Raw genomic sequence first — 13,940 nt, 5'->3', positions numbered from 1 at the left:
CCCTTTCTGTCCTTAGAACTTCACGTACATTTTCTCATTTAATTCCCTTAACAATTCTTATCAGTCCAATTTACAGATACAAACACTGAGGCTTAGAAAGGCTAAGTTGTCCACTGTCACACAGCTCATAAGAGGTGCTTGTGGAGCTGCGGTCTGTGTCATCTCACAGCCTGCACTTCGTGCACTTGGCTGTAACAAGGGCCTTTGAACAAATGCATCGCCAGGTGTCCAAGCATGTTCACCTGACCCCTGAGTTGGGGGTGGTTCTTTGATGCTGGGACCCGTTATTGTCTTGGAGAACCATTTCCGGAATTGGCACCCAGACTGTTGTACCCCCTGGACCAAAGGCCTGACAGGCCAGATCCCCCGTCCTCTGACCCTTCTGTGGACACATCTCCGCCCCCCTCCCCATCACAGCCCCTTTGCTTCCTCTTTCTTACCTAGTGCAAAATCTCATGCCCTATGACCCAGCCCTGCTAAAAAACAACCCTCCTTTTGCTGAATAATTAAAAGCAGGAAATACTCACTGTATAAAAGGAAGTGAATAAGTAAGAAGCTCAAAGGCGAGTTTGGACAAGCCGAGGGTACAAACCTGTGCTCAGACAGAATTTTGAGCGTCCAGCCGGGGTCCAAGTGTGACTCGTGGGCACGGGTTGGAGGGGCGAGGAGCCTGGGAGGCAGCACCATGTGGCTGCCCCCCGTTCTGCTCCTTCTCAGCCTCCCAGGTGAGTGCGGCGGTCAGGGCAGGGCTAGGGTGGGGGTCGGGGGTGGGGGTGGGGTCCGGCCCGGTACTGAGAGAGGTGTCACATGGGGGAAATGGGAGGCAGCTTCGTTCATTTATTCAGCAAAAGCGTGCTGGGGGCCTCTTTATGCCAGGCATGCATCAGGCTCTGAGGACATGAAGGGAAAAGAGAACTAGGACTGACCATTCAAAGAGGAGCAGGGAAAAAATTAAAAAAAGAGCCAAGTGGGAAAAGCATTCCCAAGAGAGGGAACCGCATGGCCAAGGGTCAGCAGCTTGAGAAAGGACAGTGGGTTTGTGCAGAGGGACCTCTCCATTTGCAGAGAGCCTTGGGGTGACTGGTTGGAAGTGAGGCTGGGAACTTGAAAGCCAGGATTATGAAGGACCCGGGACATCATGCCCTGGAACTGAGACTTTTGAAGAGGAAATTGCTCAGGGACCTAAGTGGGCGATGGGAGGGGCTTCTCTTCTGTGGAAAACCACTGCCCACACTTAGAGGACACGAGGGGACAGTGTGGGAGTTCGCACCATGTGTGCAGTGTGTGTGGGTCACACAGCCTTCTCTCCAGGCCTGGGGACTGACCACCTGACACATACAGATGGTCCGTTGAGGGACCGCGGGAAAGAGCACGGCCAAGGAATCGGAGAGCCGAGTTCCAGTCCTGACCGGGGCGCGGGACGCGGCCAGTCCCTCCTTGTTCTAAGACCTGGACTTCTGGTGTGAGTGGGGGTCCCTGAGCCCTTCTAGTGCTAATGACACAGGACTCCTCTATTCACATGGATACAAGCAGATGAGGGCTGTGGGCCTTCCCCCTAAGTAACACTGCCGTTGCTGGTTTCGTTGATGATGCAGAAACCTTGTGACGCCACCCGTAGACCAGCTGCGAGGGCAGCGGCTTCTCTGGGATGGCCACGTTCATTAAGCGGGGCTCCGAGTGGCTCAGAATTCCCAAAGGACCGCGGTGCAGAAAGTCTGCACCTCCTCTAGGGCTCCAGCTTTGCATTTGAGTTCCAGGACCCCCATCTGTTCTCTCTTTATCCCAACATCCAGCTCACCTGGAGGCCAAGAAGAAGGGTATCACACCCTGCTACACGCACTCACACAACACACTCACACAATGGAGGTGAATACAGACACCCACAGGGACTCACACCCCTGTTCACATCTACATTCTCACACACTCATAGTCACACTCATCCGTCCACACACACGTGCACACACACAGGCACAACACACACACTCACTCACAGAGACACAAAGTGATACACACACTTACACGGTCCCACACATACACACAGTCTTTCTCATTCACACAACTTCACACACACACAAACACACACATACACAGTTAAACACACGTGCGCACAGGCTTACACAAGTCTCCCTCACACACACACACCCCACACACACATCTGAAGGCTGAGACCCACCGAGGCTGATCTGTGTCTCGGGGAGGGTGGGTGCTGCAGAGATGGGATGGGGGTCCCTCCACCTTCAAAGCTGAAAAAATGTGGGCAGGGGGTGAAGTTAGTCAAGGATAAAAAAAAAAGTCACCCCACCAAGTTTTCACCTCCAGACACCAATAGCCACTGGGGTCACTTCCGTGAAAGGAGAGAAGGTGGACGGGGAGCAGCCAGAAAGTCCCAGCTTCCGGGAGGACAGTCTCTCGTCTGCTTGGCTACCCAATCCCCCAGCAACCCTGAGAGGGACGCAGTCACTGGCATACAGCAGGCGCTTAGTAAGTGTTTGCAAGTGGAAGAAGAGACCCCTGTTCTCTCAACGAGGGAAAGTGTTACAAGAATGACCAGGGGCCTGTCATTCAGACCTGTACCCCAGAAATCACTCTCCCGAGCTCGGGCTGGCAAAAATTTTCAGGGGCGCCAGAAGCCACCCTGGCCCCTTAAGTGCAAACTAAGACGGGCTCAGACCCGTCCCACAGCACCACGGGCACCTCTGCTCTGAGCGCCCCCATGGCTGCCTCATTTTAGGTGTCATTTTGTCATTGCGGTCAGCCCAGGGGTGGAGATCCACGTTGTCTCGATTTTGAGACAGGACTGTTCACGCAGGGATTTTCCACACGAGACAAACCTTCCCGCGGGACTGACACGAAGGAGAAAGCTTATATCTCAGACTCACAAAAACAAAAAATTGACATTCAGACCGGCTTGTGCTTTTAAAACCCATTAGCCCCGTTCCCTGGAGCTCTGCTCCCAGCTCGCAGCAGTCTTATCATTTCTCTCCCTCTCTTCCTTCGAACCGAACACACATAAACCCAGTGAAGAGTTCCATCCATCACAATGTGTGTTTATAAAAGCCTCCCACCTATTTTTTCAAAAACAAGCCCCATCGCATTGTGAGTGCTTTGCTGTCAGAATGAATGACTGAAGCTGGGATTAATGAAACTTCTTTTTCAAAGCAGCAGCATCTCTTCCCTGCTGTTTGTGATTGTTGGCAAATAGAATCTGTGTTGAACCTCTGCTTTCTACTATAGCTGTGTCATGTTTTTAAGGGGTAAAAAATGACCCTCTCTGCTGATTCTTGCATTCGATTTTTTTTTCTCTTTTGGGGGGGAGGGGAAGGTAAGTGGGTTTATTTATTTATTTTTTAAGTGGGGGTACTGGGGATCGACCCCAGGACCTCGTGGGTGCTGAGCATGCGCTCTACCACTCAGCTATGCCCACCCCTGTGTTAGATTTTAATTTACATCAATTGCTGTTTTTAGCAATCTGTCTCCTAATCACCTCCTTTTTAATTCAAAAAATTATTGCTTTATCCGTTAATGATATTGTAAAGCTTTAACAAAATAGAAATGTGTGATCTAGAAAGTGAAATCCACCGCCCCCTCCAAAGCCCAATCTCAACACTAACCACTGGTAAAAATTCAGAACACGTATTTTCTGATTTTTTACCCTGTGCATCTGCTTTAGAAAAACCACAGAAATGGTATCACAGATACTCTGTTCAGCAACTTGTTTTAACCTGATCATAATATATCTGGGACATCTTTCTTGTCGTATGGGTGATTTGTCTTTTCCTTTTAGCCGTGATTTATTATGGATGGGCCGTAATTTATTAGCCCCACCTCCCATTGGTGGCATTTGGATTTGTTTCCAGCCTTTACCATTGCATCCTTATATTTCAGCATCCTTATGCTTTGTCTCCCACTGGCATGGAAATTATAGTTAACCCTAGCCTTGAAATGATTATGTCCCAGATCATAATGACCAGCTTCTGTTCAAAAACAATCATAAACTTTATTGATACTGACCAGGATCTAGACACTGTGCAAAACGCGGGGGTGGGATAGAGAGAAAACAAACAAACAAACACGGGATCTCTGCTCTTTGGAACAGAGACAGAGAGAAACACTGCTAAGAATGACAAAATACCAGCGCAGCATTCAGGTCCCTGCAGAGGGGCGTGGAGCCAAGAGAGGAAGCCGTTCCCGTTGGGAAGGGGACTAATGCTGCAAAGATTGAATGCTGAATGTTGAAGGGTGAGCGATAGACTGGCGGGGCGTGGGAAAGGGCAATGACACAGCTGCCTGGGGGGCGCATGGGGCGAGGGGAGAGGAAAGTGGGGCGGGGTCGCGGGACGGAGTGGGAGGCAGGGCAGGAAGAGGCACTGGGCAGAGAACTTGGATCTTGATTGTAAAAGACTTAAATGCCAAACTAAGGCATTTTAAATCATTCTGAGGCACAGAGGAGTGGCTGTAGGGGAGGTCCTGATAAACGTCTAAGTGCTCACAGCAGGCGATGCTGAGGACGAGGTGGGGACAGTTTCGGTACAAAACTCTGGCAGCAGCGAAATGCAGAAGGGATTGGAGGAGGGGCGCAGTGGAGCTGGGGACCCCCCCCCCCCGATGCTGTTCTCACCATCTGAGCACCAGATGAGGTCCTACTGATGGGCTCTCACTGATGGTGCAGCCCTCATATGTCTGGGGTTCAACGCCCATCCAAGTCCCATGACAACCTGCAAGCCATTCTACAAATAAGGAAGAAAGACTCGAGGAGATTAAGCAACTTACCCAAGGTTTCCCAACTAGTCTGTGGCAGATATGTCTTCCTACGTCCAGAGCTCATTCCCTTTCTGGTTGAGATGAGCTGTCTGTGGACAGTGATGGCAGAGGGGGAATTTGGCTTACAAATATGGGTTTGGGATTCATCAGCATCTAGGCGGGGGAGTGGAAAATCACTCCGTGGGGTTACAATAAAGTCAGACCAGATGAAGGCTGGAGGGAGAGCTCGGGGCTCCCCGGAGGTGTCGCTGCCTCTCACTGGCTCAGATGTGACACATCTCTTCCCACCTCTGTGTCCAGTGACGTCGTGTTGGTAGCCTGAAATCAGCCATGGTGGGAAAATTTATACTGTGGAAATTGGAAAATGTGCCAGACTGGAGACTTTCCCCCCAGATGGCTGGTTGTTAAATATTTATCAACATGTTACTGTTTACATTAAGATTTAAAGAGAGAGGAAGAGAAGAGAAATCAGTAGAGACCTCGGGGGCAGAGTCATTGGAGAAGAAGGAGGAGGCCAGCGAGAACAGTGTTGAGAAGACAAGGAAAAAGTGTCAGAAAATCAGATGCCGTGAGCAGGTGTAGGGAGATGGGGAACCAAATGGGCCAGAACACCGTCCCCTAGGGAGCTGGTGGGGACTGGGACACTGGACAAAGGAGAAGGTAGACATGAGGCATCGACTGGGGGCTGGCCGGGAAGGACATCAGTGTGTCCTGGCTCAGGCTGGCAGGAGCTGTAACTTAGGATTCTTTTTTCCAGGTTATTTCTCCATCCAAGGCCCAGAGTCCGTGCAAGGCGTAGAGCAGGGATCAGTGACCATTCAGTGTCGCTATGACCCAGGATGGGAGACCTACAGGAAGTGGTGGTGCCGAGGAGAAAGGTGGGAGTTATGCAGGATCCTCGTCCAAACCGAAGGATCAGAGCAAGAAGTGAAGAAGGACCATGTGTCGATCAGGGACGACCAGAAAGGCCGCGTGCTCATGGTGACCATGCTGGAGCTCAGACAGAAAGACACCGACACTTACTGGTGCGGGATTGCGAAGACTGGAACTGACCTTGGGGCAAAAATTAAAGTGACCATTGTCCCAGGTAAGAACTGCCTCATGTACACTGCTCAGGACTGGAAGAGTGAGGGCTTCTGCCTTGCTCCTCTCCAAGGGTAGAAGGTAGTGCCTGAGAACAAGTGTGAAAGAGAACGAGGGACAGACAGACAGATGGGAAGGAAGTGGGAGGAGCCAAGACAGAGGAGCAGCCCAGCGCAGCTGCCCCATCCCATCCCTGAGGCCTCTCCGAGGCACGTGCAGTGATGTCCCAGGGCCTCACTCTAGGAGGTGGTCAACCTCTGGTAGTCACACCCCAGACCTGTCGTTACATGGAGGGGGGAAGGGGCATCTGGGGTAACCCAGGGGTTCCCAGTGCTGAGCCCCAGCAACCTGGACAACTCAGGGTTGTTCCAGCATTGCTGGTGCCTCTCCTCTCCGGGGACCACGCTGCTCACATAAACCATCTTCATAGTTTCCCATAAAGATGTTTCCTCCATCACTGCCACTGTTCACTATTTCACCGGAATGGATCCTCTCAGTCACCAGCCCTCCGGAGTCCTCCCACTTCATTACCCACCCCAATAACTAGATGCCCCATTTCCAGAACTATCTGTTCTTTTTTTTTTTAAGGGTTTTTTTTTTTTGAGGGGGGCGGTAATTAGGTTTATTTATTAATTTATTTTTAGAGGCAGTACCGGGGATTGAACCCAGGACCTTGTGCATGCTAAGCGTGTGCTCTACCACTTGAGCTATACCTTCCTCCTTCTAAATTTTTAACTTTTTTTAGTTTTTTTAATGGGAAGTACTGGGGGTTGAACCCAGGACCTGGTACATGGTAAGCGTGCTCTACTACTGAGCTGTCCCCACCCCCGGAACTGTCTTACCTGAGCCGTGTGCAGGCTCTGTTTGAGTAGAAAGGACCAGGGATTCCCCCCTCCCCCCGACCCTCAACTAAAAGTCCTACTTACAAGGTCAGTGGAGAGGGTGTAAAAAGATCCCCCCCCCCCCGGAATAAACTGCAGTGCTTCCTTCTGCTTAACTTTTATTTCTTCTTGTCACACCTGAAAATGATGAGGGAAAACGTGTGCTGTGATTCAGATGACTTGACAGAAAGGGGAAAAGCTGGAGGGGCTGAATCCAAAGAGATGAAGTCTCCTGATCCAGGGAGGGGGGCTCCCGAGAGGGCGGGCAGGCGGGGGTGGCGTTGTGAGGGGGTCACGAAGCCCCCAGTCTGTGCCGATAACCTGTGGCCAACTTCCAACTTTGCCTGTGTATAGAGAGAGCTGTTCTGAACACATCAGAGAGCCTGCCCTCCGGGACAACGGCCAACAGCATTCTGGCCATGTCCTCCATCTCCTACATCAGGTGAGTGACTGTGGTCCTTTCTCCTGCCCCTCCCTGGGGCGTCTCCTTTGGAGTAGCCAAGCCTGGGGACTCCTGTGCGGTCACCAGATGTCAGAGCCCAGCATAGTCAGAGTCAAGGCCCAAAGTCCGGCCACCGTGTCTGTCAAGCCCACATTGTTCCCCATTGTCCATCTTCCCGTGCTCGCCTGGCCAGAAAACCCCTCTGCAGACCTCTCCTCTGCCAGCATCCTCCACCCGTTCGATTGTCAACAAAAAGCACTGATGACCTAGTGGTTCCCGGGAGACAAGACATGAATCTCCAGGATGTAAGTCAGCAGGGAGGGTGATTTGGCAACCCGGAGCTGGCGTTAGCGGGAGCCGTGAGTCACACAGGCAGGTAATCAGCTGTCGTAGGTGACCTGTCGGTGCTTCTGCTGAGCTGAGAGGCGCTCCGGACAAAGGTGAATTAGAAAGAAAGGTGGGCCTCGAACAGAGCGAAACCAAAAGCCTGAGGTTATTCGGAGGAGCCCTGGTGGTTGTCGGGGAAGACCTGGGAGTGGGGCTGGCAGGTCCAGGGTCACAGGCTTTGCTAAGCCGGCCAAGGCACCCCGGTGTCAGGGCTCTGGGGTGATGGGGCCTGGAGGGGCCCAGGGCTCTGACCACTCTGCCCGCTCTCACAGGACCCACTACGTGCTCCTGGCGTTTGTGAAGGTGCCCATCTTGCTCGTCTTGGTTGGTATCATCCTCTGGTTGAAGGGATCTCAGAGGGACCCTGAGGAGCAATGGGGACAGCCCATCTATGCAAACCTGTCCTCTGGCCCACTGAACCTTACACTGATGGATGAGCAGAAACTTCCAGCCCCGGACCCCCTTTCCAGAGGAGACACGGGCCGTGGAAGAAACACCTCTGAGCGGTCAGGATGCAGTGACTGTGGCTGGGGACCCTGGAGGCTGGCCAGACACCTGCCCTGCCCTGTCTAGCTTGAGGACAGCGCTCAGGGCCCTTCCGATGCATCATTGCCAGCTGGAGTGCCAGCCCCTCGTTCCCACTTCTTTGGGTAGCAAGTACCCCCTCCATCCCACCCCATGCCTGGGGGTCGGGGCGCACCGTCGGGAGCCGCTGGGATAGAGCCCAAGTTCAGACAGTTGTGTCCCCACTGCTGGAAGAATTTGGATGCAGAACCGGAGACCGAGGCCCACAGAGAAGCAACAGGGATGCAGAAGAGAGAGGGGGAGCCCTGCCTGGAGCTGTTCCCTCCATGCCTGAGACCAGCTCACCATGCTCTAGGTCTCAACTTCTGATACGTGGGGTTTTTAAACATTTTTTTCTTAAGCTTGTCAAATTGGGTTTTGATGGCTTGTGCCCCTAAGAACCCTGACCAATGCACACACACACAGACACACACACCCTAAGGAGGGTGATTCTGTGGAGAGTCCTGGTTCTGGGTCGTGAGAGGTTGGATGGCCCCTCTGCCCAGGGAGGGTGATGCTCTGGGTACATGGGGCTGAGGAGGGGCCCAGTGCTGGCCTTCCTCCCCCTCCTCCTCCCTCCCCCCCCATCCTTCCCCATCCTCCTCCTCCTCTATCCTGGCTCCCCTAGCTCCCTGCCCCCCTCCCACCTCTCAGGGACTGGGGCTTCCTGGGGGCTGTGACTCGGGAGTCCAGCCCTCACTTCTCCCCTCAGCACGACTGCTGGGATCCCTGGTGGGGCCGCTGGGTCTCAGAAACTACCTCCAGGTCAGGGGGGGTGGTTATAAGAGCTGTCTGGTTAAATGACGTTGTCTCTTTTCAATAATGTTGTTTAAATAAGATGAAAGAAAACTGTCTGAGGGAAATAATGTTGCCTCTCTTAAATGAAGTTGTTTAAATCATCTTAATAAGTACAGAAGTCTGAGGGGAAGAGGCCTCTTTGAAAGGCCTCACTCACAGCAGTGACACCCAGGGATTTGGTCACTTGGTGTCACATGGGTCGTGGTCCTCGGACCAAAGGGAACTTCAGTTCACGTGAGGAGAAACAGTCCATCTGAGATGCAGCCCCTGACCCACACCCAGGCGAACACACACGTTTGGAATGTTTCCCTATGGTTTTTTCCCCAGCTCTATTGAGGTATCACGGACAAATAAAAATTATATGTACTTAAGGTGTAAATGTGATTTTTAAGGTGCACACAACATGATGATTTAATAGACATGTACGTTGTGAAACAAGTACCACAGGCAGGTTGACACATCCATCACTTTACACAGTTAGCTTTTTTATTTATTTTAATTTTAATTTTAGTTTTTTTTTTTTTTTTTTTTTTTTGGTGTGGTGAGAACACGTAAGGTTGACCCTCTTGGCAAATTCCCAGTGCACAACACAGCGCTGTTAACTGTAATCACGGTGCTTTAGATCCCCAGAGTTATTTACCTTATGACTGAAAGCTTGAGCCCTTTAGTCAGTCTCTCCCATTCCTGCCCCCGATCCAGCCCCTGTAGCCCCCTTTCTTCTCCCTGGGTCCATGTGGAATGTTTCCCTTTGAACACCTGTGAGGACGTGTCCACGTGTCCTCCTTTGTCCTAAGAGCTGGGCCCTGGTTCTCCGCCTTAAGAGGCCACCAGAAAAGGCCTCATCTGGGGACAAAGGAGAAGGGAATCTTCCAGTCCCCGGCACAGATGGGAGCTGGAGCCCCCCCACCCCCGCCCCATTTCCCAAGGATGCTGTAATCCCCTCTCTTTGTCCTTCAGCCAATGGGAAACTTTCTTGCACCTTGCACTTGGTTTAGGGCTCTGGGCAGTGACTGGCCTGAAATTTCCGCAGTGCCAGAAAGGACAGAATTTGAGCCAGACTCAGACTCTTTGAGTCGCCCTGTTGGGGACCAGGGTGCACAGTCCACCAGCTCCAGAGGCACCCGCTCTGTGAATACTTGGATCCAGCCTCCGAAAGACCCGACCAGACTCAGGGGCACAGCAGCTCTGCAGGGGGCAAAGCCAGAGAGGGGCGAGGGGGCCACTGGCGGTTGCCCACCCATTGCCAGTGGCTTCCCGCAGTTCCTTACTGTTGATATTTACGAAGTCCCTCATCTCGTCGGAGATACTGTGGTCGGGTTGTTAACTTCTCATAACGTCATCAAAGAAAATCCACTGGCATAGGTGCCCCCGTCTGTCCCCAGCACCACCCCTGACACACACACACACACACACACACACACACACACACACACACACACACACACACACACAAACACGTGCGCACATGCTTCTGGGAATTCCCCTGGCTTCCGCTGAAAGCTGTCAAGCAAAACTTGCTTAATATGCCCACTGCTCAGGGTTGGGAGAAAGATAGAAATGAGATGAATTAGCGCTAGAGCGAAGACAGCGTTTTCCAGCTGACATGTCTCCCTTAGGAGCCTGGTGCAGAGGCCCGTAAACAGCTGGAGACTCAGATGGTTCTTCATGTGTGATTTTAGCGCATTTCGTAACCAAGAGTCAGTAGAGGTAGAGAGATGGTGACAGTGGATGCCCATTGCTCTTTATTAATTTTATTTTTTAGTAGGGGTGAGGTGGGAAGCCCCATAAAAAGACCCGCAGGACCCCCAAGCAGGGCCACTACTCTCCTGCCAGCACCATCCGGTTCCCTGGCCCAGAGGCTCTATCTCACTTTTTGCCTCTGAAACGGCTTACTTACCCCTAAAATTCTATTGGTTCCCTGAGCTCACTTCTGATTGGTTACTTCCTTCACTCCTGATTGGTTACTTTCTCTCACTCCTGATTGGTCTATTTCTACAAAGCTTGTTCCTGGTTGGTCAACTTCTGTTATACTCTATTTGCATATGATGTTGCAAAGTGTAAAACTGGCAGCCTATAAAAGCCTGTGTATACCTGTAGACGGGATCCAGAGCTTGGAATGTTAACTCCTCTGGGCCTGCTGGTGTGATAAACCTGAGTTCTCCATCTCTCTGAGTGCTGCTTGGTCTCTCGCCCGGATCCAGGTTGCTGTCACAACTGAGCTGTAACACATTTTTCCTCAACAGGAGGAGGTAATTGGGTTTATTTAGTTGTTTGTTCTTAGAGGAGGTGCTGGGGGTTGAGCCCAGAGGCTCATGCACGCTAAGCACGCGCTCTACCGCTTGAGCTACACCTTCCACCCCGCAATTGCTCCATTGAAAGGAAAGTGCAGCTTCTCCTTCCCCTTGAGTCTCTATTCCTGGGCCTTCTGAGCAGGTGCACGAGCACAGAGGAAGCTCACCCAGAGCCAAGAGAAAGCGGCAGGTCGAGGGCAGAAGCAGCCAGGCTCTGGGGGCCCTTCTTCTGGATGTGTCCTGAGTGGGGTTTTCTTAGTAAATGAGTCTAAAGGAGTAAGTTTCCAGCACTTTTCCTCAACAATCCTCTGAAGCTTCGCTCTCCATGGCTGTATTGTCTGCATGGCTTTGCTCCGTCTGCCTCGGGCTTCCCAGATCCTCATGGCCTGACCTGCAGACCCCTGCCCCCATGAGTCTGGGCGGCAATGCTCCTCCCAGGTTGGGGGTCCAGATGCAGCTCTGGTGGCTCTCCTGGGCTCCCCCTCAACTCAGGGAGGGGGCCTGGGTCCTGGGCTTTCTCTGAGCACCACTCTCCCATCCCCTTGCCGGAAGAGCGCCGTCTGCTGCCAGGCGCCATCTCCTCTAGCTCTGCACCTGCTCCTCACCTTCCCTCAAACCTTTTCTGAGCTTGGGAACCTCAGACCTGACCAGGACCCTACCCACCTATTGCCAGTCACGAATCACCCCTGACTGGGGACAGCTCAGCATGGCCAGGACAAGAGGTGTCCTGAGTGTGGGGGTCAGCCTTAGCCCCCAACAGGTAGGACCCCTGTCCAGTGGGAACTCCAAGGATGATGGCCTTTTGTGGGGAGAGAGGGTTACTGTTCCCTGGAAAGCATGGGATTGGAGTCAGGTTGGATCTTAATTACCTCACTATTTCATCCACTCATTCATCCATTCAACAAACGTAATTAAAGTACCTGCTAAATCCAGGCACCCTTTTTGGTGCACAAGGACTGTTGTATGAACGAGGAGAGCCCCCTGTTGTCTCCTTCTGTACCTTTGACTTGGAATCCAAGAGCACGTTCTCATTTTCAACTACCTTCCTTTCATCCTGAAGAAGAAGGTTGCAGCTGAGAAGGGAGGTCACAGGGTCACCTGTGAAGGTGATTCAGCCTCCATCAGAGATGACGTAGGAAGTATAGCTTGGGATTAAAACAATAATGAGCTACCACTACACATCTATTAGAATGACTCAAACCTAAAACATTGACGACACCAAATGCTGGTGAGGGTGTGGAGCAACAGGAGCTCTTATGTATGGTAGATGAGAAAACAAAGTGGTACCACCACCCTTAAGATATTTTGGAAGTTTCTCACGAAAGTAAACAGATTCTGCAGAAGCCAGGACCACACCGAGTTAGAGCTCTTTCTGAGAGACCAGAGAGGAGATCTGGAGGCTCTGGGCAGTGAGACAGCATCCTCAAGGCATTAGCTTCCTGCAAAGGACACAAATTTACATAAAATCACCCGAAGGCAGACCAGAATGGATCTGGAGTCATTAAAAACACAGACTTGCAGACATAGTAAACATTCTTAAGGTTACCAGGGAAAGGGGGTGGGAAGGGACAGATTCAGGACTTTGAGATTTGTAAATGTTAACCGCTACATATGAAAATAGATTTTTTAAAAAAACCAATTTCTTCTGTATAGCGCAGGGAACCATATTCAATATCTTTTAATAACCTTTAAAGGAAAAGAATATGAAAATGAATATATGTGTATATATGCATAACTGGGACATGGTGCTGTACACCAGAGATTGACACATTGTAACTGACTGTACTTCAGTTAAAAAATATAGGGTGACTATTAAACACACACACACACACACACACACACACACACACACACACTCAAAAAGGAGTTTGATTTGGCAGGTAAAACAAAAAGTACATGAAAAAAAAAAATCTTATGTTCTAAGTTGGTCCCCAAGACAAAGCTGAACCCCCAGGAATTAGCTCCCTGGTTTATACCTCAGTTCTGAGGGATAAGCCACTTTCTCTTTAAGAAGGATGTAATGGTTCAGATGCCTCAGCAGACATAGCTGGGTGGAGACAAAGCTGAGGTGGAAGTGTCCAGGATGAGCCACCTGGGTCCACACTCAGAGCTGGGAACTGAGTTTCCTGTGATGTGCCTCTGTGTTTAGCAATAAGAACGGAACAAGAAAGATGGCCTCTCTGGCAAATTCAGACCTCCCCACCATCAACCCTGAGCAGCAGCTGCCATGAGCCGCTGCACCTTCCCTCCCAGTGATTCCAGAAACACGAGTGTGGGGCGGGAGCAGGGCCGTGTCCCAGGTCTCGGTTGAGTCCTGGGGATGTGGCAGGCCAAGTGTGGGCCCTTGGCTTTGTGCAGGCAAGAATTCAAGAGCGAACCACAGTTGAGCAAAGATACGTTTATTAAGAGAGATGCATACTACATAGAGTGCAGGCTGTTTTAGAAGGCGAGAGAAAGGCCATGAGGTGTAGGGCTTGGGTGCTCAGGTTAAAGTAAAAGTAGACGCACACTCCATAGACGGAATGAAGGCGGTCTCCGAAGAGGAGGGAGCGAGAGTGGCCGCGAGGCTTGCTCAGTGTGGCCGGTTGTTCTGGGCTTGGTAGCTTCCTATGCTAACAAGTGGGAGGACCATTCCAATTACCCTGGGGAAGGGGCTAGGATTCCCAGGAGCTGGGCCACCGCCCTCTGTCCGACCCTTTATGGTTAGCCTCAAAGCTGCCACGGCACCTGCGG

General features: G+C 51.6%; 1 protein-coding gene across 2 annotated transcripts; it reads left to right on the top strand.

The window, feature by feature from the left end:
• The first annotated feature begins 548 nt into the window (after positions 1 to 548).
• Positions 549 to 9,282, top strand: CD300LB (CD300 molecule like family member b). Of its 2 annotated transcripts, XM_010950822.3 has the most exons (5): positions 578 to 725; positions 4,097 to 4,239; positions 5,519 to 5,848; positions 7,080 to 7,167; positions 7,827 to 9,282. In XM_010950822.3, exons 2-5 carry the CDS (start codon positions 4,230 to 4,232, stop codon positions 8,125 to 8,127), a joined length of 729 nt encoding a protein of 242 aa, XP_010949124.2. In that variant the 5' UTR covers positions 578 to 725; positions 4,097 to 4,229; the 3' UTR covers positions 8,128 to 9,282. The 2 variants fall into 2 exon arrangements, with proteins under 2 accessions (XP_010949123.2, XP_010949124.2); XM_010950821.3 differs by lacking the exon at positions 4,097 to 4,239 and having other exon boundaries at positions 549 to 725.
• Positions 9,283 to 13,940: the final 4,658 nt, after the last annotated feature.

Source organism: Camelus bactrianus, chromosome 16 (genome assembly GCF_048773025.1).
Source record: "Camelus bactrianus isolate YW-2024 breed Bactrian camel chromosome 16, ASM4877302v1, whole genome shotgun sequence".
Classification (NCBI taxonomy): Eukaryota; Metazoa; Chordata; class Mammalia; order Artiodactyla; family Camelidae; genus Camelus; species Camelus bactrianus.
Note: the sequence above shows the minus strand (reverse complement) of the source record. Positions and strands in the feature narration are given on the sequence as shown.

Excerpts from the sequence above, each read along its gene's own strand:
- CD300LB (XM_010950821.3), top strand. The coding sequence starts at position 686 with ATGTGGCTGCCCCCCGTTCTGCTCCTTCTCAGCCTCCCAG. Across the intron at positions 726-5,518 it reads GCTCCTTCTCAGCCTCCCAG|GTTATTTCTCCATCCAAGGC; the intron begins GTGAGTGCGGCG and ends TCTTTTTTCCAG. Across the intron at positions 5,849-7,079 it reads TAAAGTGACCATTGTCCCAG|AGAGAGCTGTTCTGAACACA; the intron begins GTAAGAACTGCC and ends GCCTGTGTATAG.